The sequence below is a fragment of the Selaginella moellendorffii genome, unplaced genomic scaffold (assembly GCF_000143415.4).
Source record: "Selaginella moellendorffii unplaced genomic scaffold, v1.0 SELMOscaffold_31, whole genome shotgun sequence".
NCBI classification, from domain to species: domain Eukaryota; kingdom Viridiplantae; phylum Streptophyta; class Lycopodiopsida; order Selaginellales; family Selaginellaceae; genus Selaginella; species Selaginella moellendorffii.
The window spans coordinates 227777-253694 of record NW_003314292.1 but is presented as its reverse complement, the minus strand read 5'-3'; the positions used below and the strand labels follow the sequence as shown (position 1 = coordinate 253694).

At 45.6% G+C, this 25918-nt stretch overlaps 6 protein-coding genes across 7 annotated transcripts; 3 read left to right on the top strand and 3 right to left on the bottom strand.

The window, feature by feature from the left end:
• Positions 1-31: 31 nt before the first annotated feature.
• On the bottom strand, positions 32-2042 carry LOC9649367 (glutamic acid-rich protein). Its single transcript, XM_024681553.1, has 5 exons — positions 1914-2042; positions 1490-1865; positions 1184-1385; positions 286-1131; positions 32-169 (listed from the first exon to the last, which is right to left on the bottom strand). Exons 1-5 carry the CDS (start codon positions 2013-2015, stop codon positions 109-111), a joined length of 1587 nt encoding a protein of 528 aa, XP_024537321.1. The 5' UTR covers positions 2016-2042; the 3' UTR covers positions 32-108.
• Positions 2043-2083: 41 nt separating this feature from the next.
• Positions 2084-3896, top strand: LOC9649018. Of its 2 annotated transcripts, XM_024681576.1 has the most exons (3): positions 2084-2781; positions 2834-3618; positions 3676-3896. In XM_024681576.1, exons 1-2 carry the CDS (start codon positions 2111-2113, stop codon positions 2835-2837), a joined length of 675 nt encoding a protein of 224 aa, XP_024537344.1. In that variant the 5' UTR covers positions 2084-2110; the 3' UTR covers positions 2838-3618; positions 3676-3896. The 2 variants fall into 2 exon arrangements, with proteins under 2 accessions (XP_024537344.1, XP_024537343.1); XM_024681575.1 differs by having other exon boundaries at positions 2084-3618.
• A 1491-nt stretch (positions 3897-5387) lies between these two features.
• Positions 5388-6695, bottom strand: LOC9649366 (polyubiquitin). The gene has a single exon (XM_002976435.2). It carries the CDS (start codon positions 6642-6644, stop codon positions 5499-5501), a length of 1146 nt encoding a protein of 381 aa, XP_002976481.1. The 5' UTR covers positions 6645-6695; the 3' UTR covers positions 5388-5498.
• Positions 6696-13657: 6962 nt separating this feature from the next.
• Positions 13658-14965, top strand: LOC9649365 (probable bifunctional methylthioribulose-1-phosphate dehydratase/enolase-phosphatase E1). Its single transcript, XM_024681592.1, has 8 exons — positions 13658-13690; positions 13745-13822; positions 13886-14041; positions 14106-14264; positions 14323-14424; positions 14489-14598; positions 14655-14773; positions 14830-14965. The coding sequence occupies exons 1-8, from the start codon at positions 13658-13660 to the stop codon at positions 14922-14924; spliced, it is 852 nt and encodes a 283-aa protein (XP_024537360.1). The 3' UTR covers positions 14925-14965.
• On the top strand, positions 14892-20115 carry LOC9649017 (pentatricopeptide repeat-containing protein At2g39620). The gene is made up of 5 exons (XM_024681433.1): positions 14892-14937; positions 15013-15056; positions 15122-17147; positions 17264-17319; positions 17495-20115. Exons 3-5 carry the CDS (start codon positions 15131-15133, stop codon positions 20078-20080), a joined length of 4659 nt encoding a protein of 1552 aa, XP_024537201.1. The 5' UTR covers positions 14892-14937; positions 15013-15056; positions 15122-15130; the 3' UTR covers positions 20081-20115.
• A 1754-nt stretch (positions 20116-21869) lies between these two features.
• On the bottom strand, positions 21870-24752 carry LOC9649014 (protein O-glucosyltransferase 1). Its single transcript, XM_024681432.1, has 9 exons — positions 24685-24752; positions 24366-24561; positions 24241-24279; positions 23340-23573; positions 22794-23254; positions 22562-22742; positions 22443-22507; positions 22182-22392; positions 21870-22130 (listed from the first exon to the last, which is right to left on the bottom strand). Exons 1-9 carry the CDS (start codon positions 24750-24752, stop codon positions 21909-21911), a joined length of 1677 nt encoding a protein of 558 aa, XP_024537200.1. The 3' UTR covers positions 21870-21908.
• Positions 24753-25918: the final 1166 nt, after the last annotated feature.

Here is a 25918-nt window from a genome sequence, read left to right as displayed (position 1 = left end):
GCTAGGGTTTCCAGTCCACATCTTGACGAGGAAGAAGAAATTGCCGGCGTATATTCCCTCTCTTTGCTGGTTTTAACAGTGTGAGGGTCAACGTCGTTTTTTTACTTTCTATCTCGAGAAGTGCTTGGCGACGACTTCGCGGAACTTCTCGTCGTCCATTCTCAAGCGACTGCGAAAAAAACTTCGATTTTTTTAGTCCAAGGAAGCAAGAATAGCTCGATCGATTGATCGATCGCTGGAAACAATGTGGTGAATCGAAAGAAAAAAAATGCATGAGAAACATACCTTCCAGATCTTTTGGAAGACTCTTCCTCGGCGGCGGCCAGTTTCTTCTTCTCGCGTCGAGCTTTGAAAGCTTCCCTGGCGGCGACGATTCGAGCAAGAACTCGCTTCTCCAAAAGCTCGATTTTTTCCTCTCGCAGCTTGAGGATCTGCTGCTCCAGCTCTGCCACCGACGATTTCTTTCGGTTCTTCTTGACGATCTTCCGGAGCTTGCTTATCTCCGTATCCAGCTCCAGAATTCTCGCGTTGCTGCTCAAGATCACCTCGTCTGGATCACCGCCGAGATCTTCTGCGGTCAATGGCACCGAAACGTCAACTTCCACAAAGTGTGTGTTGTCACTGCTAGCCTCGAGAGCTTGATCGTGATGATCTCCCTCGCCATCTTCTTCATCTTCTTCTTCTTCGACCCATTCTCCGGAGCTTTCAAGTTCTTCCTCGTCGCCAAAGTCATCGTCTTCCTCCTCACTGTCCTCAAATTCTTCAAGTTTGCTTCCAACAGCCAGAGAAGACGTTTCGAAGTTTTCTTCTTCCTCGTCACCATCTTCGTCATCACAATCTTCGTCCTGTTCGTCCTGTTCGTCTTCGATGATTGCATCCGCTACAGATTCCTGTACCTCGTCGTTACTGCTACGATCCTCTGACGCATCATGCATCGACAAAAGTGAGCTCTCATCCTCAACTGGCGCTGCGATTGATACCATCCCTGTTTCTGCTTCGTCGTCTCCGATCTCTACAGTAGTGTCACTGGCCGTCTTTTTCTTCTCGTTCTTTGGAATGTGCAGCTCGTAAGTCGGGAGCTTTTCCAGCTTTCCAAACAAAAGCTTGCGGATTTTAAACTTCTCCATGAATCTGTAACGAGAGAGAAACCAGCTTAGGGAGCAAAGAAAGAGAATTTTCTCACCTTAACGCGTTGCTTTCCTTGGCAAAAGTGAGAATGGCGGATCCTTTGCAAACAGGCTCCCGTGTCTTGTTGTTCGCGAGTTCGTTTGGTCTGATTTGCAAAAGGCCGGGCACTCCCTTGTAAGCCAGTCGCAAGTCCTTTGAGATGTTCTTCTTCCTTGGTAAGTGAGTGACTTTCACCTTGATTCCTTCAACTTGTGGCTCTGTGTGATACAATCAAAGTTACTGCAAAGTTCTTCGCAAGTCATGAGCACGAAAGAAAGAAAAAAAGATTCCTAGCTTGCGAGATACGAACTTTAAGACTTGCCTGGCTTTCTCGTCCTGGTCGATTTGTTGCCACTCCCCTCCACAACTTTACCATCCTTGAGCGAAATTCTTCCCATTGGATTCGCACTAGTTTGATCTCCCGGCTTCTCGGAGCTCTTCTTCTTCTTCTCCCCCGCACCAGCGCTCCCCTTGTCCATCTCCTCCAAGATTTCCTCCTCGAGAGCAGTGTCATACTCCTTTCCAATCCCAAATCCCGGGGGCTTGTTCTTCATCCATTCCGCCATATCCACAATGTCAGTGAAATCTCCTTCCTCGCTATCGTCATGCTCTGGCTCTTGCGAAGAAGCCTTCTCGACTTTCTTCTTCTTCTTCTTCTTCTTTAGCTTCACCACGGCCGCCTTGTTCGTGCCTAGAGCCTATCAAAACAATCGCTCTCATTCGAACGAACGAAGGCTTCCACGCACCTGTAAACGCAGCGCCGCCGCCCGATTCCCGACCTGGAGCCGCCGACAGTGGAAATGCGGGGGCCAGGGCGCCCAGGAACACCGGGCGATCGCCATAGCCATTGCTTCATCCCAAGAACCCTAAATCAGGGTTTTGGGTTTTAAATTAGGGTTGTGGAACTCCAGGCTAGAAGCGATTTTAGGGCTCCTGGTCGCGGATGGCGGGAGAGGGCAATCTGCGGGATTTCCAGGCGTCGCTTCTCCCCAAGGGAAAAGCTGAATTGGCAGACAAAGCGCTGAAAGCTTTGCTGAAAGGGGGCATCGATGAAGTGGATGAATTGCGTACGTTCTCTTGTGCAGAGCTTCTTGTGTGTGGAGTGCCCGCGCTGCTAGCCAAGAATGTGAGCAAGTTCTTCGCTCAGTTACATGGAGACCGGTCCAGCTACTTCGAGTCGGATGCGTATCGCCGGCTCAAAAACTCCACGCCTTCGCATCTTGCCTTGGATTCCGCTGAGTTCACGCTGGAGCATCAGATGAAGAAGCCGCCGGTCTTCCTGAACTGCCGCCCAGATACAGCACAGGGCCTGCCCTTGCCTCTCATCTCTCCCGTCTTCGCCAACTTCCTCGATTCGTGCCAAGAAACCGAGGTCCGCCCACAGGATTCAGCGTTTGTGGATGAGCTATGCCGTGAGTCGTCCAAGGCGTATGCTCACGAGCAGCAGAGGCGCCTTATGCTGCTCAAGCTGCTGGAGAAGTACCTGGATGACAAGTTCGTGCTCGAGAAGACCAAGTCCGGCATTGCAATCTCTTGCGGTGGACGGCTTTTGGCGTTCGTTGCAGTGAGGAACGAGCAAGGGTGCGGAGGAGATCCTTTCATCGAAGCATGCAGGTACCGAGAGAGAGAGAGAGAGAAGAGGGCTCTCTCTAACTTCTTAGCACAGGTAATATGTCGATCACCTTGCTGCCATTGTGGACGATGAGATGCTTGGGCGTGGCTGCTGTCCAGTCTTTCTGCTGGAGGTTGTCGGTCCTCTACTCCGGATTTCCGGTGCAGCGTTTACCGATGGTCCCGTCGTGGAGCCCCTGCGAATGGGACTTCTCCTCCGCAGGAGGAACGCCGGCGAGATGGATTCTCTGTGCAGGATGGTGACGGCTTTTCGTAAATCACTGCAGTCACTCGCCTCGATCAGTGTCCAAGCATCGAAACTGGATCTCGCAGGAGCCAAGCTCCCGTATGTGTTGCAAGAGCTCCGCTTGCGGGGGCGCGCGTCGATACGATCATTTACGGGGAGACTTACGTTGTCCATGTAGAGCGGCTGCAGCATGAAGTTCCAGAGCCTCCGTCCTCCTCCATGTCCGCGTTCGCAAGGATTCAGCACCTGGGCGTCGGGAAGATCTTCGTCAAGTTTTGCCAGCGCTACAGCAGCGAAGTTCACAGGGACTGGTTTGAGCGAGGCTGCGCGCCAGAGAGCTTAGGAGGTGGCTGGCTGATGGTGTGCATGGAGTACATGGAGAACTACATCGATCTTGAGAAGGCGAGGGAAATGTTTCACTCGCAGTGGAGTGAGATTCAAGCTCTGGCACAGCGTTGCTTGGACAAAGCACAAAACTCGGCTTTTCATGGCGTGCATGGTGATTTGCGGCTGCCTAACTTGATGGTTGATCCACAGCTTTCAAGAGTCGTCGCTGTGGATTTCGGATGGGCTGGGAGAGACGGCATTGACAGGTACAAAGAGTTTTTTCTTTGGTTCTTGAGAATGGTTTTTTTCTTCTTTTGTTCAAGGTATCCTTACTACATGAACCATGCTGACATTGCTTGGCCTGATGGAACGTTAGATGGCGCTGTGATGAGATGCGAGCATGACCGGGCGCTATTGTCCTCGCAGCTGGCTCTCCAAAAGAAGAGAAAGTTAGCGGATACCTTTAACGATCTACGTTGTTTCAGCTCACCAGATCTAAATTGATGTGTTTAAGTTGATTCATTTGAGTAATATTTTCTTTTCATTTGCTATGTAAGATATCATTGTAAGAATTGATCATTTAATCAATTTAGTTTTCTGATGGCTTTCCATGTTCTCTAGCTTAATATATTCTATCGATTGTGGAAACTGAGTTTTGTTGGTAGAATATAAGAGTTGAGAATGGCAATTTCATCCCCTAATTCGGCTCCCACTGTTGACATCGAAGGATTTGGGAAAATGCCACCACTCATATCTTCTTTATCAAAAAACTTTAATAGTGCCTACCCCTACATCAACTTCTGGATTGCAAACATCCCAACTAGAACCTATCATTTGTTTACAAATGATCATGCTCGGTTGCCAGGACCTAGAAACCGCATGTATGATTTCGTGCTTATACCACCTATGAAGTTAGTTGACTTGTCAACTTGCTCACTAATATCATCTAGCAGTACCACAATGAAGCTCTCTAGACTGTCTCCTTTACCACCTCGCTCCATTGATGTGATATTGAAACTCAATTAATGAAAGATTTTTGTTATCAAGATCAATTGAAGAATCCAGTCTTCAAGTTATTTGAGAGAGGATCTCCAACCCTGAACTTCCATGTCACTACCACAGAATTTTATCTTGCTAGCTCATGACAGCATTGCTTTGCTTTTGAAATGTTCTCATATCATGGTGCATTTATGTTTACTTAAAAATCTAGATGAAAAGAGTCCAGATCACAAAAGTGAAAATACCATCTTTCGTTTATCCTATGGTCCTTTGCTTGCCCGTGCATCAATCTCCTGGAGCTGGAGATTGTTAAGAGAATTTTAATCATACAATTTTGCAGGCTATTTATAAATATTATTAGCCCAACCCATTAGATTGTTATTATTTAGAACCTCTATAATTATCTAATTTCTTATTTAACAGTACATTTGCATTCGCAAAATATTTTTCATTTACACTCATGATTTACAAAATGACACATTAAGGTGATTTAAAAAAAATTTTTTTAAAGCTTATAGATAAATTTAGAGCATTTTAATTATTGTGAGTGCTTTGAATAGAAAAAGGGAATACATAAAATGTGCATATTAATTAGCCAAAAACTTATATACAGGAGCAAATGGTTCAAATTGAAACCAATTCGACGGCTACCAAAATCCTACTATGTTAATATTAATATACAACATTGTAATTATACATTTGGCCCTCCTCCTCTTGGAATAATAAAAGACCATCAAAATTCTTTTGTATATGGGCCGGGATCTGGAGGAATGTCAGGAGGAGGCATGGCAATGCCATGTTGATATTCTTCTTTTGGTTTACAAACTATTACGTTCCCCAAGTGGTTTTCAAGGATGTGTTTGCCAAGGCCGAAGAGGAGCAAGAACTGGCCAAGCAAGAGGCCACTAAAACCGCAGCTCAATCACCACCATCGCCACTGCCACCGCCACCGCCACCGCCACCACCAGAGAGGACAAAGATCAACAACAAGCGATACAGGACATTCAAGAAGAAAACGAAGGAACAAGTCGTGATAGACGTGTAAATCAAGCTTGTTCTTCCATTCAAGAATTCGTGTAGAAGAAATCTAGTTTATTCTACTTCCTTGCTCGAATCAGTCAAGGAATTGTGAATACAAGCAAACTTTTCACTGCCCTCCACGAAGACGCAGAACCAAATGGAGCGTCGACTCCTTCTGGATGTTGTAATCAGCAAGAGTCCGGCCATCCTCGAGCTGCTTGCCAGCGAAGATGAGCCTCTGCTGGTCCGGTGGAATGCCCTCCTTGTCCTGGATCTTGGTCTTAACGTTGTCAATCGTGTCGGAGCTCTCTACCTCCAAGGTGATCGTCTTGCCAGTGAGAGTCTTCACGAAGATTTGCATGCCACCACGGAGACGCAAAACCAGGTGAAGCGTAGACTCCTTTTGGATGTTGTAGTCCGCAAGAGTGCGGCCGTCCTCAAGCTGCTTGCCTGCGAAGATCAATCGCTGCTGGTCCGGGGGGATGCCTTCCTTGTCCTGGATCTTGGTCTTCACGTTGTCGATCGTGTCCGAGCTCTCCACCTCCAAGGTGATCGTCTTCCCTGTGAGGGTCTTGACGAAAATTTGCATACCTCCACGAAGGCGAAGGACCAAATGGAGCGTCGACTCCTTCTGGATGTTGTAGTCGGCCAGAGTCCGGCCATCTTCTAGCTGCTTGCCCGCAAAGATCAAACGCTGCTGGTCCGGGGGGATACCTTCCTTGTCCTGGATCTTGGTCTTCACGTTGTCAATTGTGTCGGAGCTCTCCACCTCGAGCGTGATCGTCTTCCCCGTCAAGGTCTTGACGAAGATTTGCATACCCCCGCGAAGACGAAGGACCAAATGGAGCGTGGATTCCTTTTGGATGTTGTAGTCGGCCAGAGTCCGGCCATCTTCTAGCTGCTTGCCGGCAAAGATCAATCGCTGCTGGTCCGGAGGGATGCCTTCCTTGTCCTGGATCTTGGTCTTAACGTTGTCGATCGTGTCGGAGCTCTCCACCTCGAGCGTAATCGTCTTCCCCGTTAGGGTCTTGACGAAAATTTGCATACCTCCTCGAAGGCGCAGCACCAGATGCAAGGTCGACTCCTTTTGGATGTTGTAATCCGCGAGCGTGCGCCCCTCCTCGAGCTGCTTGCCGGCAAAGATCAATCGCTGCTGGTCCGGAGGAATTCCCTCCTTATCCTGGATCTTCGACTTAACATTATCGATCGTGTCGGAGCTCTCGACCTCGAGCGTGATCGTCTTGCCGGTGAGAGTCTTCACAAAGATCTGCATCGTTCTCTAAAAATCAAAGAATCAAAGAAACCCTAAAAAATGAATCAAAGAACTGGTGAGGTTGGGGCATGGACGCACCATTTATAAATACGCGAGGATGGAACAGGCGCCGTCGATTGGGGACGGCATCCAAGGGCTCCGATGCGACGGACAAAACTTGCCGGCCAAACCAAGTCAATGACGTGGCCGCCTTCGCCGCTACTTGGAACATACTAGAATTTTCCAGGCTCTTTGCTTCCTCGCGGAAATTTCTCCTCCCAACTTGGCTGTGGAAATTCTTTTGCGATGGCGCAGAGGACACGCACTTCAAAGTGAGATTCTTCAAACCATTGATGAAAAAGCAGCAAATCCATTCAAGCATAATCTTCCTGGGAATCAAACCTCGGATCTTTTGCTCGGGGATTCCTTTGTACCACGGGTGACACCACCAAAAGATTCCATCTTAGCTTTAAGTCGGCTTTTCTTGAGATATTCTTTTCACAATGGTCTGTCCATTGTATGCTTTGCATCGTTTTGTCATTGGTAGATCTGTAGGTGGTATTAATTACTCCTGATCCCTTTGTATGCTTGTTGTAACATTTGATATTGTCCTTTCCACTGCATAAGGAGCCTTTTAGATAAACCACATACCATAAGATGGGGAAAACAAACTAACACTAAATCATCTATTTTGTACTCTGTAGGTGGATGATGATAAGAGTTGTAATGTTATTATTATCCCACTTATACCTAACTTGAGTGTTTGGCAGACTTTGCTCAAACAAGTGGAAGAATACTCATCAAATACTGATCTCACGACCTAGTATCGGTAGCTCGTGGCAATCATGAAGGTAAACCCAGCTCCGTTGGTAATATTAGATTATGACCATATAGAAGTTTATATGGTGAAGCACCAACAGAACTCTACACCCCTGTGACATATACATACCGAAGAGACGGCAAATAACCATTTTAATCCGAATGCTAAAAGTTCACATACTTCGCAATCATCCATTTGAATGTCTGAACGAACCGTTCCACTAGACCATTTGATTATGGATGATAAGCACTAGTGAAAGTGTAACGTATCCCCAACCGAGACGTCAAAACATGAAATGCCTAAGACTATTATCCGAAAGAATCCACTCTAGACAAGAATGCTAGAACACCACTTGATTAAAGAGGAAGTATCCAATAGCAGTTGCAAAGGCGCTAGCAAGAGCACCAACTTCCACCTAACGAGTCAAGTAGCCAGAAGCAATAATAACATACTCATTACCATCAATCGACTATGGAAAAGGTCCCATAAGATCAAACACCACCAACTTAAACGAATAGGAAATTGCAATTAACTTCAACCGTCCTTCCGCAACACAAAGGGGAGTATTATGAGTTTGGCACCAAATGCAGCTACGCATATACCGGATAATATTACGTAACATCTCTAGCTAATAGAAAGACCTGTGTAGCTTCTCAGTTACACGACGATGTCCCATATGCCCACCTAGAATAAGAGAGAATCATGGTAGGCATGTAGAAACTGCGGAATAAAGATAGAAGGCACCACTAATTATAAATAATCATCAAGATCCGTCCCCACAAAATAAAAAAGGCCATCGTCAAGGTGATATTGAAAATGTAAATGCCAGAAAGGCAAGTCATCAACAGGTTCACGAGGCTCAAAAGATTGAGCCATAGATTTGAAGGCTTCGAGATGGGTTTGAAAATCTTGCATCACTTTATCAAAAGAAGGTAGATCTTGCTTTATGCCTTATGGACACTAAACATCAAGTACAGCAACCATCGATGGTATTGAATCTTTGTCTAGAAAATCCACAGATGCTGGAATAATAGATTCGTCAGAAACATGAGAAGAAAGTGGAAAAGAAAGTGGAAAAGAAAGAAGAGCTCGAGAAAGGGTATTACCATCAACCATAGAACTCCCTAGGTGATAAACAACATCAAAATCATATATCTGAAGCTTTAAAGCCCATCAAGCAGTACGACTAACCAGGTTCTTCCGCTTCAATAATGAAGTAACAGCAGCATGGTCACCTTCAAGTAATGTCTGAGAACTATGTAGATATGCATAAAGTTTCTCAAAACCCGAGACTATTGCTAAACACTCCTTCTTTATTATGGAATAGTTCATCTCTACTAATTGTATGGCTTATATATGCAATGGGATGGCACTGACCAAGCACACACGAACTCTCTTGCATCAACACACTAAGACCAATGTCAAAAGCATCCATGCGCAAAATAAAAGATCGAGTGTAATCAGGATATACTAAAACCGGACGAGTCATTAATAGCTCTTTGAGATCCAGGAACACCTACTCATAATCCAAAGACCAGATGAAAGATGACTGTGAGACACAAAATCCCTAGGCCCCAAAGTGGAGCCGAAAGGGCGCCACGTGGTAGTGGCCGAAGTGAAAGCCAAATGAGCATAACACATTTGGACTAAAAGCTCCAACTTGAAAAGGTCAAGAGTGGGAGTGGAACTCCCATCAAAGTGCTCGAGGAACAAACACGAAGCGAGCCATGAGTGACTCTCTAGAAAAGGGGACCCAAGATGGACCGGAGGTTGAGTCCGAGATGGACCCAAGATGGACCCGAGATGTAGTCTGATATGGAGTCTGAGGTGGAGTCCGAGATGGACCCGAGATGGACCCAAGATGGAGTCTGAGATGAAGTCTGAGATGGACCCGAGATGGACCCGAGATGGACCCGAGATGGAGTCCGAGATAGAGTCTGAGATGGACCCGAGATGGACCCAAGATGGAGTCCGAGATGGAGTCCAAGATGGAGTCCGAGATAGAGTCCGAGATGGACCCGAGATGGAGTCCAAGATGGAGTCCGAGATGGACCCGAGATGGAGTCCGAAGTCGATATCAAGACCGAGACCGAGACTGAGACCGAGACAGAGACCGAGACCCAGGCCGAGGCCGAGATCGAGCCCAAGCCCAAGTCCAAGTCCGAGTCCGAGTCCAAGTCCGAATCCGAGTTCGAGTCTGAGAGGGTGAAAGCCCAAAGCGTTTGTCTCCCAGACCCTGGGGGGTTTGGAGAGCTCCAAAAGTATAATAAGGGAGAGGACTGCAGTGGAGCCAGTTTGTCCAGGAAAGGCCAGTTTGGCCCAAGAAGGCTGTACCCAGGTGTTGGGTGATGAACTGACCACTAGGAAGTCCAAGACTAGAGTGAATACGGATTGACAAGCGGGGTAGCTTGGTGAAGTATTCAAGAGCCGGCTCTAGTTCCCCCGGGAGATCGATTGGCCGATGCTCCCAGTCCAAGTGTGGGTGGCACTACCTACTTGGATACCTTGCGTGGCTCAACGGAACCTCATTTGAGCACTCAAAGGCAGAAGGCAAGGAGAGTACCCATGAGGCCCACGTAGGGCCATGGTGTTTCGAAATGTTGTCCCAAAGGCCCAGACTGTGGAAAGGAAGAGGAGTAGTCCTTTGGGGTAGTGACCAAGGATATAGTCGGGTGGTGAGGAAGTCCCAAAGGACCATGGGACTTAGTGGTTGCCTATGGGCGTCGATCTAGTGGCAATGTTAGGGAACACGGCCATGGGCAAAAAGGGACTTGGTGGAGACCGGAAAAGGGATGTTGGGGAAGGCTATTCCCCATGTCTGTGGGCATCCTAAGGATGCTAAAGAGTGGATCTGGGATGATTACTCATAGATGGATGACCCAATCTTTGAGAGACAGAACTGTAATGTAGGTTGTGTCAAACCACCAATGTGACCAAGGTGAATGGGCATAGCCTTAGCGTAATGGGTTAATATGTCAGTGGTACCTTGGGGTGTCAATCATGGGATCAGACACGTGGAGCACTTGGACCAAATGCAATGGTTGAGTGGCATGGATGCCATTTTGGGGGGCTAGCAAGTCCCTAAGTCCAAAATAGGACCTATAGAGGTTGTGAGTGAGACTCCTCCAAGTGGTCGGAAGTGTGGTTAAGTGACTAAAGTAGAATGGAGATTTTAGTTGCTTACAATGACATTAATGACTTCAGCAACACTCGCAATGGTGCAGTGTGATCAGAAAGATAATCCACAAAACGATCGAGATACTGCACCTTGCCCAACAAGTGTTGCACATCATTTACACACTTCGGAGTAGGGAACTTTAGAATAGCCACAACTTTGTCAGGATCAACTTGCAAACCCCCACAAAAAATATGGTACCCAATATAAGTTGTGTTCTTGGACCTAAACACGCATTTCAACTACTTCAGCTTTAAACCAACATCACGTAGCCGATCCAACACTTTACAAACATCACAAATGTGCTCCTCCCACATCCCTTCCGAATGGATTAAGACATCATCAATGAAGTTAGTAGTCACATTTGGCATATCACAAAGAACCTCGTCCATCATCCACTGGAAAGTTGTTAGAGCATTGTTCAAACCAAATGGCATCACCAAGAACTTGTACAAACCAAATGATGTATGAAAAGCAATTTTAGGAATATCTTTTTCAGCCATCGGTACTTGCCAGTATCCAAAAGCAAGATCTAGCTTGGTGAACCAACGACTTCGCCCCAGACGATCCAAGAAATCAGCAGTGTGAAGAAGAGGGTACACATATGGGATCATCACTTCATTTAACAAAAAATAATCGATGCAGAAATGAATACTCCCATCAAGCTTTGTCACAAGATGAGGTTCACATGCCCAAGAACTTTACAACTTCTAAATAACACCCTTCTCCAATATCTCCTTGACATTTGCACGTAAAATTTTGATCTCCTTGGGTGACCAACGATAAATAGGAACCTCTATTGGACGAGTATCCCCCAGTTGGAATCAGATGACATGTGGCATTCTTGGCCCCAGACGATAGGTCAAATTCAAAGAGATCAAAATATTCTTTCATAAGCCGATCAACCACTACAACACAAAGATTGTTAGAAATGGATAAAACATAAGGAAGTATGAGATAAAAGGGAGAAGCCTCAAAATCACATTTGGCATGATTGCACTGCAACCAATCTATACCAAGAATAAGATAAAAAGCTTGACTCGGCACCACCTGCCATGACTACAACTCAAGCTCGAGATCGCCCACATGCACAACCAGGTCTACTTTATCCTGTGCACATGCACATGTACGGCTGTTGCCATAAAGAATGAAAATTGGTTCCGCCGCACTATACAAGTGTAGACGGCAACATGTGGCAACAGGTCGAGGAATAGAAGATAAACTTGAACCTATATCAACCAACATGGAGAGAATAATAGAAGACCTTTTGTTATAAAAATAAGCTTGAAAAGTAAACATTGGATGAACTAGTGCCGAGTAAACCCCTTGATGATACTCTTGAAAAAAAATGAAGGGGTCACTAACTTATTCACGCAAGGTCCCTCCGTTACTCGCGCAACTCCTCGTTTCCTGGATGCATCTCGGTGTCTAGACCTTCCACTGACAGGATGTTGCTGATGCCAAGGTCTCCACCCAGAAAATGGAGGTCGCTAATCCGAAAAACACCAACAACACTGATAAGTATGACCAACTTCATCACATGCTCAGCAACGAACATCATGGCCACGACCACGTCCTCGCCCTTGTCCTTGGACTCGAGCAACAGCAGCATCAACCTCCATTGGAACATGACCATCACCCATAGGAAGTGGAGCTAAAGGACATGTAGTGAGAAGGGGAAGAGGCGACATCTCATAATGTTGTGCCAAGTGAAAAGCATCATCAAGGGTGGCAAAAGCAAGTGCATGCACAAGTTTGACAAAATCTTGATGAAGTGATAACCACAACATTCCGAGCTTGATCCGCTCCGACATATTTAGCTCCGCACGAAGTAAAAGACTTCGGAAACGAATGCCAAATTGCATCACCAACTCAGATGACTCATGGCAAAGATGATGCAATTGTTAGAAGGCATCATCACAGTCGTCGACATGTCCACAAACGCATTTGAAAACGTCTGGGAGAACACTCTAATCCCCACGAGTGGCTACGCTCAAACCATTATACCACTACAATGCCGTCCCTTGGAAACACGTGGGAAACTCACGTAAACATTGAACATCATCCCAAGAATGATATGTGGCAATCACTGTGAAGTGATCGAACCAATGGTACACATCATCCCTAGGATTCTCGCCTCCGGCTGAACACAAGGATTGGCACCAAAAGCAAAAGGAGTTGTACCACATGCCATGAATGCTGCCATCAATTGAGTTTGGTTGTTCAATTGCAAACGTATAGCATCAAACAATTGTACCAACTGTTGCTCTAAAGTTAAAGGAGGAAATTGCTAATCTGCTATAAAGATGAATGAAAAAGAAAGAGCAAAAGAAGAGAAATGACAAAAAGCTAAAAGGAAATGGTAAATTTAGACAATGCAAAAAGCTAAATCTAAATTAAAATCCTGAAAGGAAAAAACAAAAAAAAAAGAAATGGAAAAAATTAGATCTAGATGATGCAAAAGCTAGATCTAAACTAAAATCCTAAATCTAAACACTCCTCAGGGACAATCAAAAATGCCTTTCACCTCCACCAATGTGAGTGCTTGGAATACAGAAAGGGAATACAAAAAATATACATATTAATTAGCCCAAAAACCCTAGTTTATATATAAAAGTGAGTGGTTTGGATTGAAATTAATTTGACGGCCACCAAAATCCCATTACGGTAATATTAATATACGGCATCATAGCTATACACTTGGCCCTCACATTATATATTTTTCAATATTAATGATATAGATATATTCTTGGTAAGAAAACTTTTGTAAATCTTTAATTAAGCATTGAAGTTTTCAATAAAACATAGAATTTTTTTACCTATTGCATTCCAAAATGCTAACAACAACTTTATACATTTGTTATCAAAATTTAAGATAACTTTTGAAATTTTAAGAATTTTTACCATATTATTTTTATAATTATGATATTTAAATTTTTTTAAAAATTACAATTTTTAATCAAAAATTTTACTTTTACAGCATAGCCGAAAAAAGGCCATTGTGATATTAAAATAATCTAGCAACGGATTAGGGCAGAAATGGCTGGTGTGATATGGAGCTCCACTCATCAGGTACTCTAGAATTTGTAAATGTGGCTGCCTCACCAAAATTTATGATGCTACAAGTGCCTCAGGCCCACAATCAAAGTTTCTCACAAGAGGATTCGAGTGAAGGCTTGTAGCATCGCAGCAAAGTCTCAGCCAGTATGTTTTTTTGTCATTTTGGATCGCTTTGTAGTGTTCTTATCCTTCGATTTGTGTTGCAAGGCCGTGGTTGTTTTGGACATTGAAGGAACCACCACTCCAATCTCGTTCGTTTCGGACGTTTTGTTTCCTTACGCTTATAACAATGTCCACAAGCATTTGGTCTCGACATTTGACAGCCCAGAGACCCAGCGCGATATCCAGCTTCTCCGAGACCAGGTTTGCTCGAGAACAAGTTTCTTCGATGTTGTTAACTTTATTTCTCTTTCATTTCTTTGATCAGGTAATGCAGGACTTGGCCGAGCAAGGTAGCTCTCCAGGAGCAACACTGATTCCTCCAGAAAAAGTTTCATCCAAGGAGGATGTTATCGACGCCGTCGTAGCAAATGTCAAGTGTATGATCGATGCTGATCGCAAAGTTCCCGCATTGAAGGAGTTACAGGCACGAAAGAGCAACGTAACTTTGTGAGTTTCTTCTGATTCCTGTTGTTTGGGATCAGGGTCATATTTGGAGAACAGGTTTTACCACTGGTGAACTCAAAGGACAAGTTTTCGATGATGTTCCTCTCGCTCTGGAACAATGGCAACAGTCAGGAACAAAGGTAAAAGAGTGAAGCTCTTTTTTTTTTTTCTTTTTCCTTCAAAAACTGTGGATTTCCACACCAGACTTACATCTACTCAAGTGGGAGCCGCGAAGCACAAAGGATGATATTTGCGAGCACCCAGCACGGTGATTTGCGACGGTTTTTATGTGGTTTTTTCGACACAAGCATTGGGTATATCATTGTGCTCTATAGGAACTAGAAAAGTACTCATCTTATTTGCTTGCCAGGCACAAACGGGATCCACAGAGTTACAAAGAGATCTTCCAGTTTGTAGGTGTGGATGATCCATCGCTTGTCACTTTTGCAACAGATGTTCTTGAGGAAGCACAGGCTGCGAAAGAAGCTGGTATGTGAAACCTTTTAAGTCGCTTAACACCGGTCTTCTTCCTTTTTTCTTGTCAGGGCTCCAAGCTGTGATCTTGCTGCGACCTGGTAACAAGCCATTACCCGCGGATCACACAGATTTTAGAACAATAAGCTCTCTGGCGAGCTTGTAGCTTTCGAAAGATGGTAAAAGAAAGATATCTTACTTGAAGGAGGGAAGCTTTTTTCTCTGTGTGAAGTTTCATCGTTTTCTTTCTTCAGCTGGCGGAGTTGGATAGAACGTTCTCTCAAATGCTCGAAACGAGGTATGGTATTTCTAGAGCTCAATAGCCATGCTGTCGCAGAAACTCATGAGAGCTTTTCAAAGCAGGAGAAGGAGATGCAAGCTCTTGTCGAGTTCCAGCTTTCGCCTGGAAGAACAAGAACAAGAACAATCCTCCCGGAAGCCGATGGTACAAGGAACGACGAGAACAGGATGGATTCGGCAAGCTATGGAAGACTTTTGCGAGAATGCGGCCTCTCAAAGTCACTCTCTAAGGGCATGGAGATCCACAAGAAGCTAGCCGAGTCTGGAGTGGACAAAGATACATATCTGGGGAACAATTTGATCCAAATGTATGGGAACTGTGGCTGCGTGGGCAAAGCTCGAGAGATCTTCGACAAGCTCATCGACAGGAACGTTTACTCGTGGACCATCATGCTCTCGGCTTATGCCCAGAACGGGCATTACATGGAGGCATTGGTTCTAAGCTACCAGATGGACTTGGAAGGTATCAGGCCAAACTCGGTCACCTTTCTATGGATCCTTGGAGCTTGCTCGAACTTGGGCGACGTAGAAACCGGCAGGAAGATCCATGCAAGGATGGTGTTTCTCGGCTGGGACACCGACACCGTCGTAAGCACTGCGATCCTAGGAATGTATAGCAAGTGTGAGAAGCTCGGCGATGCGAAGAAGATCTTCGATTCCTTGAGGAGAAAGGATGTAGTTTCATGGACTGCCATCATCACGGCCTTTTCCCAGCTCGGTCGTCCAAGAGTAGCGCTGGAGCTCTTCTGGGAGATGGATCTTGATGGTGTCAAGCCCAACGAGAGCACCTTTGTCAACATTTTAGCGGCGTGTACTTACATGGACGCGTTGGAAGATGGAGATAAGCTCTACAAGAGGGCCATCTCTTGCGGCTATGGCGCGGATGTTTTCGTGGGGAGCACAGCCGTGACCATGTATTCTCGGTTTGGGAACCTGGTGGAGGCCAAGGCAGCGTTTGATCATCTGCGAGAGAAGAGCACTGGATCCTGGAACGCCATCGTTCGTGCTTACATTCAACACGGCCATATCTCGCAAGCTCTAAGCTTGTACAAGGAGATGGACGTGCATGGTGCCGAGCCGGATACTTTCACGCACGTCTGCCTCTTGGGAGCTTGCTCCAGCCTTGGAGCGCTGGAAGAAGGCGAGAGAATCCACGCAAGGATGGGAGACAAGCCGGATGGACTCGCTGGCTCGGCTATCGTCGCCATGTACGCAAAGTGTGGAGGGATCGAGCACGCCATGACCGCTTTCACGAAGATGAGCTCCAGCAACGTGGTCGTCTGGAACGCACTGATAGCCGGCTACGTCCAAGGCGAGCACTGGCAGGAAGCTCTGGATTTGTATCACGCGATGAACTTGGAGGGACTGGAGGCGGATATCTACACTTTCTCCAGCGTTCTTGGAGCTTGCTCCGGAGCGAAAGATCTCAGCGAGGGGCGGGCAGTCCACGCGAGGATAGTTTCCCGGGGCTTGGAAGTGGTGGTGCCGCTGCAAAACGGGCTCGTCAACATGTTTGCGAAGTGTGGGAGCTTGACGCTGGCGCTGGAGATGTTCCGCGGCATGGCTTCCAGGAACACCGTGTCGTGGAACAGCATGGTGACGGCATTTTGTCAGCATGGTGATGGCGGTGGAGCTTTCGAGCTCTTCAAGGAGATGCTGCTCGAGGGAGGCGAGCCACACGAGCAGACTTTCACGAGCATCCTAAACTTTTGCAGCCACTCGGGTCTCCTGCAAGATGGATTCGGCTACTTCTTCGACATGGTGGATGAGTTTGGGATTGCTCCGGTCGACGAGCACTACAGGTGTGTGATCGATCTGCTGGGAAGAACTGGACACATCGCAGCGGCTGAGAAAATGGTGGAGCATGCGTTTCCCGGCAGCGTTATCGCGTGGACGAGCCTCCTGGCGGCTTGCAGAACTTACAGGAATGTGGAAATCGCTGCACGAGCTGCGGAGGAGCTCATGAGAGTGAGACCAGAGAATCCGGCACCACTCGTTCAGCTGGCAAATCTCTGTGCCGAGGCGGGAAGATGGGATGCAGTGGAGAGAGTAAAGCGGATGATGGAGGAGCATAGAAAAGCTCGGGCTTGAGTTGATTCGATCAAACCAAGTCAGTTAAACTCCAGGAAGATCTCCGAGATATGATTCAGTCACAAGGTATAGCTTTTTCCAAGTTTTATCTCCTTGCTAATATTTTTCATACAGGTGGAAACTCGCATATACCGGTGAAGTTGATTTCTTTTTTCTTCGACTTGGTGAAGGTTCTGATAATCCCGCGTTGTCATTGCAGTTACTAACTATCAAAGAAGATTTTTTATCTTGGCTATGCCACTTAAGTCACGGCAAGAGCCAGGTACAAGTTCTCTAGTTAACATTCGTGTTTACAGAGCGAAAAGCAAATACGAGGATATTTTGTTGCTGGCTATGAGGTGAATGGTTATCAGCTCCGGGGAACTCACAGGTGAGCTCCTTCCAAAATCCTTTCCAGAGGTCTCAGAACATCGCAGCAATTCAGGCAATGGGCTCCGATCAAGTCCAGATTTTGCAGACCTCCTCCGGCACTACGCGAGAGAGAAGGATTTATCTTCAGGGAAGAACCTACACTCGCAACTCAGAGAAACCGGACTGGACCGAAGAACACTCTTGGGGAACTTGCTGGTGCAAATGTACTCCAAGTGCGGGGAGCTCGAGCTAGCTCGCGAGGCCTTTGACAGGATTCTGGAATGGAACGACTACTCGTGGACGATTGTAACTTCGGCTTATGTCAAGGCTGGGCATCACAGGCAGGCAGTGGAACTTTACCACAGGATGTGCTTGGAAGGCATGGAACCGGACGAGTTTGTTTTTGCCAGCGTCATGAACGCTTGCTCCGGCAGGAGAGAGCTCCTGGAGCAAGGCAGGATGATCCACCAGCGAATCCTCGCGACTGGCTACGACCGAGATTTAGTTCTCCAAAACGCAGTGCTCAACATGTATGGAAAGTGTGGCTGCTTGGACGAGGCCAGGGAGATGTTTGATCATCTCGGGGAGAAGAGGAACTCGGTGTCATGGAATGCGATGCTCTCGGCCTACAGCCAGTTTGGATGCTACAAAGAAGCGCTCGACTTGTTTAAAAGGATGAACTTGGAAGGGGAGAAGCCCGACTTGGTCAGCTTTGCGACAGTGTTGGCGGTGTGTAGCAGCGCTCGAGAGTTTTGCGAGGGCCGGAAGATCCACTCCATCGTCCGGGGGACGGGGATTCAAGCTGATGTCATCTTGCAAAACACTCTTGTGAGCATGTACGCGAGCTCTGGACGGATCGGCGATGCAAGATCCATCTTTGACGAGATGGAGAACAAGTCCGTGGTCTCGTGGACGGTGATGGTCTCGGCTTACGTCCAACATGAGCTCGACGAGGAAGCTCTAGAACTCTACCTGGAGATGAGCGTCAAGCCGGAGGCCGCCACCGTCTCTACCGTTCTCGCGGCTTGCTCGAGGCTCGAGGCACTGGACGAAGGGCGGGAGATCCATAGCAAGTTTCTCACGGAGAAGAAGACGAGGATCACGAGCCGGGAATCGATTCTTCTCGTGGAGAACGCGCTGGTGAACTTCTACGCAAAGTGTGGCTGCGCCGATGAGGCCGAGGAGATCTTCCACGCCATGGAGTTTCGCGATGTTGTGTCGTGGAACACCATGCTCGCGGGGCTTCTCCAAGCTGGCCGGGGATGGGAGGCTCTAAGTTACTACAGGAAGATGGTCTTGGACGGGACACAGCCAGTAACAGCAACCTTTTGCAGTGTTCTTGGAGCTTGCTCGAGCGTGAGATCTCTCCGCGATGGCCAGGCTCTCCACTCGCGGATCGTCGACACTGGCTTTGGTCCCGTTCCAGCTCTGGAGAACGCGCTGGTAAACTTCTACGCCAAATGCAGAGCAATGGATCAAGCCAGGAGATTGTTCTCCAAGATGGCCAAGAGGGAGCTCGCGACTTGGAACGCGATGATCCTGAGCTTTGCGGAGGAGGAGAGCTCCAAGAACGAGGCCATGCATCTTTACCACGAGATGAATCTCCACGGAGTGGAACCAAACAAGTTCACTCTCACCAGTGTTCTCGGAGCCTGTTCGAGCTTGGATCAAGGCAAAGCTCTCCACCAGCGGATCACTGCGAGTGGAGTCGACTCGGATCCCACCGTCGCAACTTGCCTGCTCACCATGTACGTGACGCTGGGAGACGAGAACTTGGAGCTCGCCAAGAACTTCTTCGACAAACTCCCCGCGAAGGAGGTCTTCTCCTGGACAGTGATGATCGCAGCTTGCATCGAGCGGGGATTCACCGACGAGGCACTGCAACTCTTCCGAAAGATGGACGTTCCTCCGGACAACGTCGTGTTTACTACGGTTCTCGGCGCGTGCTCGAGCCTGGAAGCCACGAAGCTCGTCCAGGCGAAGATGTTATCACCATCGTCGTCTCCGCCGGACGTGGTAGCCTCCACCGAGCTCTTGAACGCTCTCGCAAAGTGTGGAGCTCTGGACGACGCCAGGGCCGTGTTTGATGGCATCCGGGGCAAGAACGTTCTAAGCTGGACGGCGATGATCGTGGGCTACGCGCAGCACGCTCGCGGGGATGGAGCTCTGGAGCTGTTTCGAGAGATGGAGCTGGATGGAATCCAAGCGGACGAGATCACGTTTACGAGCATTCTCCACGCTTGTAGCCACCGAGGACTGGTTCGTGTGGGACGAGAGTACTTCCGTTCCATGGTGGAGGATCACGCCATCGCTCCCAGTGCTGAGCACTATAATGTTGTGATGGATATGCTGGCAAGAGCCGGGAGGGTGGGCGAGGCCGAGGAGGTGGCCAAGGTCTTCCCCGCAATCAAGCACGTAGCTTTGATGACGCTGGTGAGTAGCTCCCAGGTTCATGGAGTAGACAGCTCGGTGGTGGCGAGGAAGAGGCTACTCCTTCAGGGCGATGGGTCTTGTGAGAAAGACACAGCCTCGTCTTACATTGCTCTCTCCAATTCATTCAAGAGCTTCAAGAGCTTGTAACATAATTCATTACTAAAATATTACTTATTCAGCTACACACAAAGTTATCTTGTACTACCCTCCTGAATTTATAAGCATCTCAAGTTGAAATTCCAACCTTTGAGAGCCATTCCAACTTTTCAGAAAGGGCATGAAAAAACCATTTTTTGAAAAATAGTTGAAACAAAAAATGGATTGATAGTACTAAAATAGAGATAAATTTGAATCATTTGTTCTCCCCTTTATGTACCAATCAACATTCTTATAAACTTCTGTCACTCAATGGATGTAGAGTTTGCATAAGAAACCACATTAAATCCTTGACAATTGTCATGGAGCAGAACAGAAGTGTACTCCTTGACAGTTATATTTAAATGTTTGTTTAAAGTAATATTTTTTAATATGATATTTTGAGGTATATAATGCTAAGAAAAGTTTATATCTTCAAATGTACTCTTAATATATAATAAAAATCTCAATCCTTCATAAATAGTATGGCTTTTAATTATTCCATTTGTATTTCTATTTGATATGCAACTTAGATAATTTCCCATAAATCTTTGAGATTATAAAGCTTATACCACTCATTATTATTTCCATATCAGTATTACTTATGCTTCCTTTATCTCCAAATTCATATGATGCACTCTCAATTTTAATGAATTAAAAAAAATAAATAACATACAAATGGCAAAACTTAGTTGTTAATTTATAGTTATAATATGTTTGTTTAATGATAATTTGTTTCTAGAAATTCAAATTTTACACATTATTAATACAGTGTATATATATGTGCTTGTTATGCTTGTATATATTAGTTTGCACCCTCAATTCATCCCTTAGTGATATATATATATATAATTGTTAATTGTTTATATGATCAAGCTTACAAGGAAATGGTTAACTTGGAATCTAATCCAACCAAGGAAGGGTATACCTATATGATTGGATGATGATATAAACACTAGAGAGTAGCTAATTTAGAAATTTAATTTAGATATAAGTCTATGCATAGCAGGTATTAAATTCAAATTTCATCAGTAGAGGTTTGGGGTTTGATTCCTTGTAGTAGCTAATATACTCTTTAGTAAATATAGAGAATTGACAAATATATGAAAACACCATTTAATATTTTTACCCTCTATATATGAGATTTTTGGCATTTACACATCAAAATATTTTATAAAAATTGTTATGAGATTAGAGTGTATAACCACACCCTAGAAAACCAAATTATAGCATAATATCTAACCATTTATTTATATATAATAGAGGAGTGAAAGGTAGATCAAGTGCAACATTATGTGAATATAATCAACACCTAGTATGTCATTACATTCTAGGTTAATGTTATGTGGCTACTAACAACGACTGTGTAGAAAATAGTGGGAAATTTTAGAACCCCTTTATGCTTTATGTAAAGACTGTTAAAAATCTTGATGTAAATATAATAAAAGTGAAAAAGAAAAATGGAAAATCATCCAAAACTAATGTTACCAAGAAAGCAAAGGTTGAGAAACACAACAAAGAGAGAAGAATCATGACATGAAACAGATAACTTAGAAATTCTTGTGGAGTTTTGCTTTTTAAATTAGAGATTATGTTCAAATGCATCCTGAAAAAGAGTGTCACAAGATGGAGAAAACTTTAGTGAAATCAAATGGGATGATCAAAGATTAGATGACAAAAACTAGTACGTAAAAGTGTTGAGAGAGTCAAATTATTTGACCCTTGGAAAATTTTCAAATTTGGACGACTAAATTATATTAAAATAAAATTAATATAAAAAAATTAGCAAAAGGTTTATCTATATTTTATATATGAAAACCTATTCATTTTATCAAACTGTTTAACACACACTACAAGGAATTAAAGGTAGCCGTTGCTTAGAAGGGCTATGCCATGGCAGATTAGAATCTAAGCTCATTGCTTGCACCCCTTGTAGTGGAACTGGCTTGAACTTCAGCAATTTTGCATAGCGTTGGAGTAGAAGTAGCATATACTCATATACATAGTCCATTGTCAGTTGTTCTTGCAAGAAATTCTGTGCACATCTTCCCAGTGATAAAGCCTGTAAGAAAAGTTAAATTAAAAAATTTCTTTCCACTAATTATGTCCTTACTTTGTGTGGAAAAGTGTTTCCCCATTCTACCGCTTCCTGAATTGATTGACATATTTTGGTTTTCCTTACTGGGATGAAGTGGAGGTATGGGATCAGTGATCTAGAATAAAATTCTAAATACTGAGGATCGATTTGAAGCATTGTTGATCCACAAGACATCACATACTTCAGACTCACGGACCAGCCAATTCCTTCAACATAAACTTTGTACCTGCAAAAAGAATATTAATTCATTCCACTGAAAGATAAAACCAGCACCACCTATATGAGCATTGCTTGGATAGATCAGAAGAGCTGAAATTATTTTTAATTTCTTCATCCCAGTTCTAGCAATACCAAGAATTAGAAAAATGGTATGAAACAGATCATGAAAAAATCACCTGATGATACACAAGAATGCTTGTGGAAGAATTGCATTGCACCAGCATTGGCCGAATTTTTCCCATCCAAGTATTTCCTTTCCACTGCGCAATTGGCTCCCTTTGGAGCCACTTAATCTTTTCAGCTCCAGAAAAGATCTTCTCCCTCTCCACAGTCCAGGGAGCAATATTCACCTCTGGCCTAAATGATACTATTAAAAATATAACTTCTAAAAAGAATAAAAAAATTTACCAGCCCCAGAAAGACCAATCTGGAAAAACAATATCGTAGTGCTCGTCCCGCGTAGTGCAGTAAGAGAAAAGAGGAGGCGGTGGCCATCTTCGCTTGACCGAATTGCTTGAGTAGTTCTTCCGCAAAACTTGTGGGCGATCTCCACACATAAACATGAGCTCCAAGTCTGGAACTTGTCCCGGGAATTCCTCGAGAAGCATACGAATCCCCCACAGCGTGTACTGTGCCCGGGTCTGGTAGCAATACCTGTATCGCTCCATGTATAGCTTGCCATCGACGATCACCACACGAAAGTCCGCCTTGGACTTGGCTTCTTGCAAATCCCCCTGTGAGATCCCTGTGTTCTTCCAGGGAGAGAGGTCGCGCTCGATCCACTTGAAGTAATCCGGGCATTTGCCTTGGGCTTGAGCCGAGAAGTTGCAATTGTGGAGCTCCTCTAACGTGGAATTGACGGAATTGAGCTGAAATTGCTAAGAAATCTCAGTGAGTTAGAAATTCTGGCTACTACTCTCTCTCTTTCTCTCTCTCTGTCTCTCACTCTCACACCTGAGGAACTTCCAAGGGGAGCTGGATGACCAGCAAGAGAAAGGCGATTCCAAGGCTTGTGACGATGATCTTGTTCTTGAGAGTCATGTTTTGGAGAAGTGAAAAGACTCTGCCTTTGCAGCCAAACAAGGAGTCGTGAGCTTGTTGTAGTTCTAGAGTGCCTGGTGCTTGGACAGCACTATGGTAGGGACCAGGAGGTTGAAAGAAAAATTTGATCATGTCATTGTCAGGACACTGTCACAAGGTTTATATTTCACAAGAAGATATTCTGGAAACCACCTCCAGAAGTCAACAAGTGAAGAAACTGCGTTCTTGAGACCTTCTTTAAAGCATTAAACTCTCAGAAGTATCAAAGATTTCTTTCAAGGATCTGCGGAAGCAAAGTAATAATCCATTCATGTTGTTTCTTTGCAAGAAATTATCAGAACCTTGTTTGTAATTACTAATGATTCAAAAAGCGATCAGTGGAGCTTGTTGGGATGAATGATGATATGATGTGATCTGGAATAAAGTTCTATGCACTTGGAATGATTTAGTCACGACACCCTTTCCTTTGCCAAAAACTTTGTTCCTAAATCTATACCAAGGATAAGTAAATTAGCTTTAGAAAAGGGAAGAAAAAAAACTGGAAAAAAGAAAACTATACCTCATGGTTGTAAATACTCTCTACCAGAAAGAAAAATGTTAGAACTCATCTTGGACTTTTGCATAAAAATTCTCGTGACTTGTCCTAGCAAGCTACAAAATGTGTCATGCAAGAAATAACGCGTGATCGGAAAACTTGCCTGTTTTCCTGTCACCCTTTTGGGCAAAACTGAATAACAGAAACACAAAAGGAGGGTCATTAGCGCCCAGCTGGAGGCATGAGACCACAAAGTGGTTCTTCTAAGGAGGACCATACCTTATGCCTGGAAACGTCACAGTTTTCATGCCAGTGCTGCTGTCCAGAAATTAACGCTAATAATCATTGAAACAGCGAGAAAGGAAAAGAGACATGACTTACAACAAGCGTTTTGCCTATTTCACCTGGTCTGGGAGACGAGAACTTATTAAGAAGCTGATCTCCCAGACTCGGAACGAAGAACTTGCTTCGCTAGGTGGCTCCTCGACTGGCATCCCCATGATTGTTACACGCCGAGAGCAAACACTTCCAAGCAACTTCATCCAGCTTGCCTCGGCCTCGTAAAGCAACCACGCCCATGCCAAGGGATCCAGAGCACACCTGCGGTGCTCCAGAACTGGCCGAAGTTAGTGATGTGTGGATATATATCTATGCTCGAACATACTGGAGCATCGAGCTAAGTGTTCCAAGAGAACAAGTCTGGAGGATGCACATATAGCTTACTTGATCGATCCGCCTCGAGGATTTTCTCTCCGTGGCTTCTCATTCTGCTTGGAGCACGCCGCTAGCATCGAAAGCACCGACTCGGATCCCCTAAAAAAACTCCCCTCTTTGGGCATATGCTGTTGTCGTCGTGTTCCAAAACAAAACAGTCCTGTTCTTCATCCTGTGAAAAGCTTCTCTGGGTCCATCTTATACATGTGCCACCAATGGCAACGATCGCCTTGAAATCGAAACCACAAACGAGGATCCTCTCGTGGGGAGCTTATAGTTTTCAATCCTACTCGAAGCGATCGAATGCTCCTTTGCCAAGAAATCGTGGGAGGCATGATTGATGAGTGCAGTTCTTGGACAGCCAATGCCGAGCCTTGCGGAACGACATCGACTGCTCCTCACACAACGCGAGCCTCGATCCAGGCATCCGCGACCCTGCAATGCACAGGGCATGGCGTGGGTGCGAGACTCTGGGCAGGATTCGGGCACGCTGCTCGGGAATATCATCTTGAAGATGTATGGCAGTACCGGAGCGCGCCGCTGGCCCGCGCTGCCTTTGATCACATCACCGCCAAGAACGTTTTCAACTGAACGATGATGATCTCCGCATATGCCCAGAATGGGCATCCTTGGGAGGCTCTCCAGATCTTTCATGGAATGGAGGGGGCTTTCGCCGATGAGTTCGTCTCTGGTGCGTGCTGCAAGGCGGGCGCTCTCGGACAGGGGCGGGCGATCCCCCAGCGCATGGATTGCATTGCGATGTGGTGATCCAGAACACTCGTGAGCATGTACGTAAAATCTGGCTCTTTGGGCGAAGCTTGAGAGGTGTTTTCATTCCATGGCTGTGAGAGATGTGACTCCTGGAACTCAATGCTACCAGCATTTGCCAAGAAAAGGCATTGCGAAAATGGTATATTGTAATATTCTGGGATTGTGCTGTTCTTTCGGCGATAGTGGTTTTTTTTTTTGCACAGCCGAACTATACATCCGCAGATCATTTCCCGGCAGCTCAATTCCGACTTGGTTCTCAGAACGCACGTATGCAAAGGGCACTACAGAAGCTAGAGATGGTTTCAACAGGGTGAGCAGCAGAGATCATGTCAGCTGGAACGCTACGATTGCAGCAAATTCCCACGCCGGTGATTTTCTTGAAGCTTTTAAGCTCCTGAGAAGGATGGAACTTGATGGAGTCAAGACGTTTTCCACCGTTCTCGTCGCTTGTGCGAGCTCCTCTGGCCTCCGG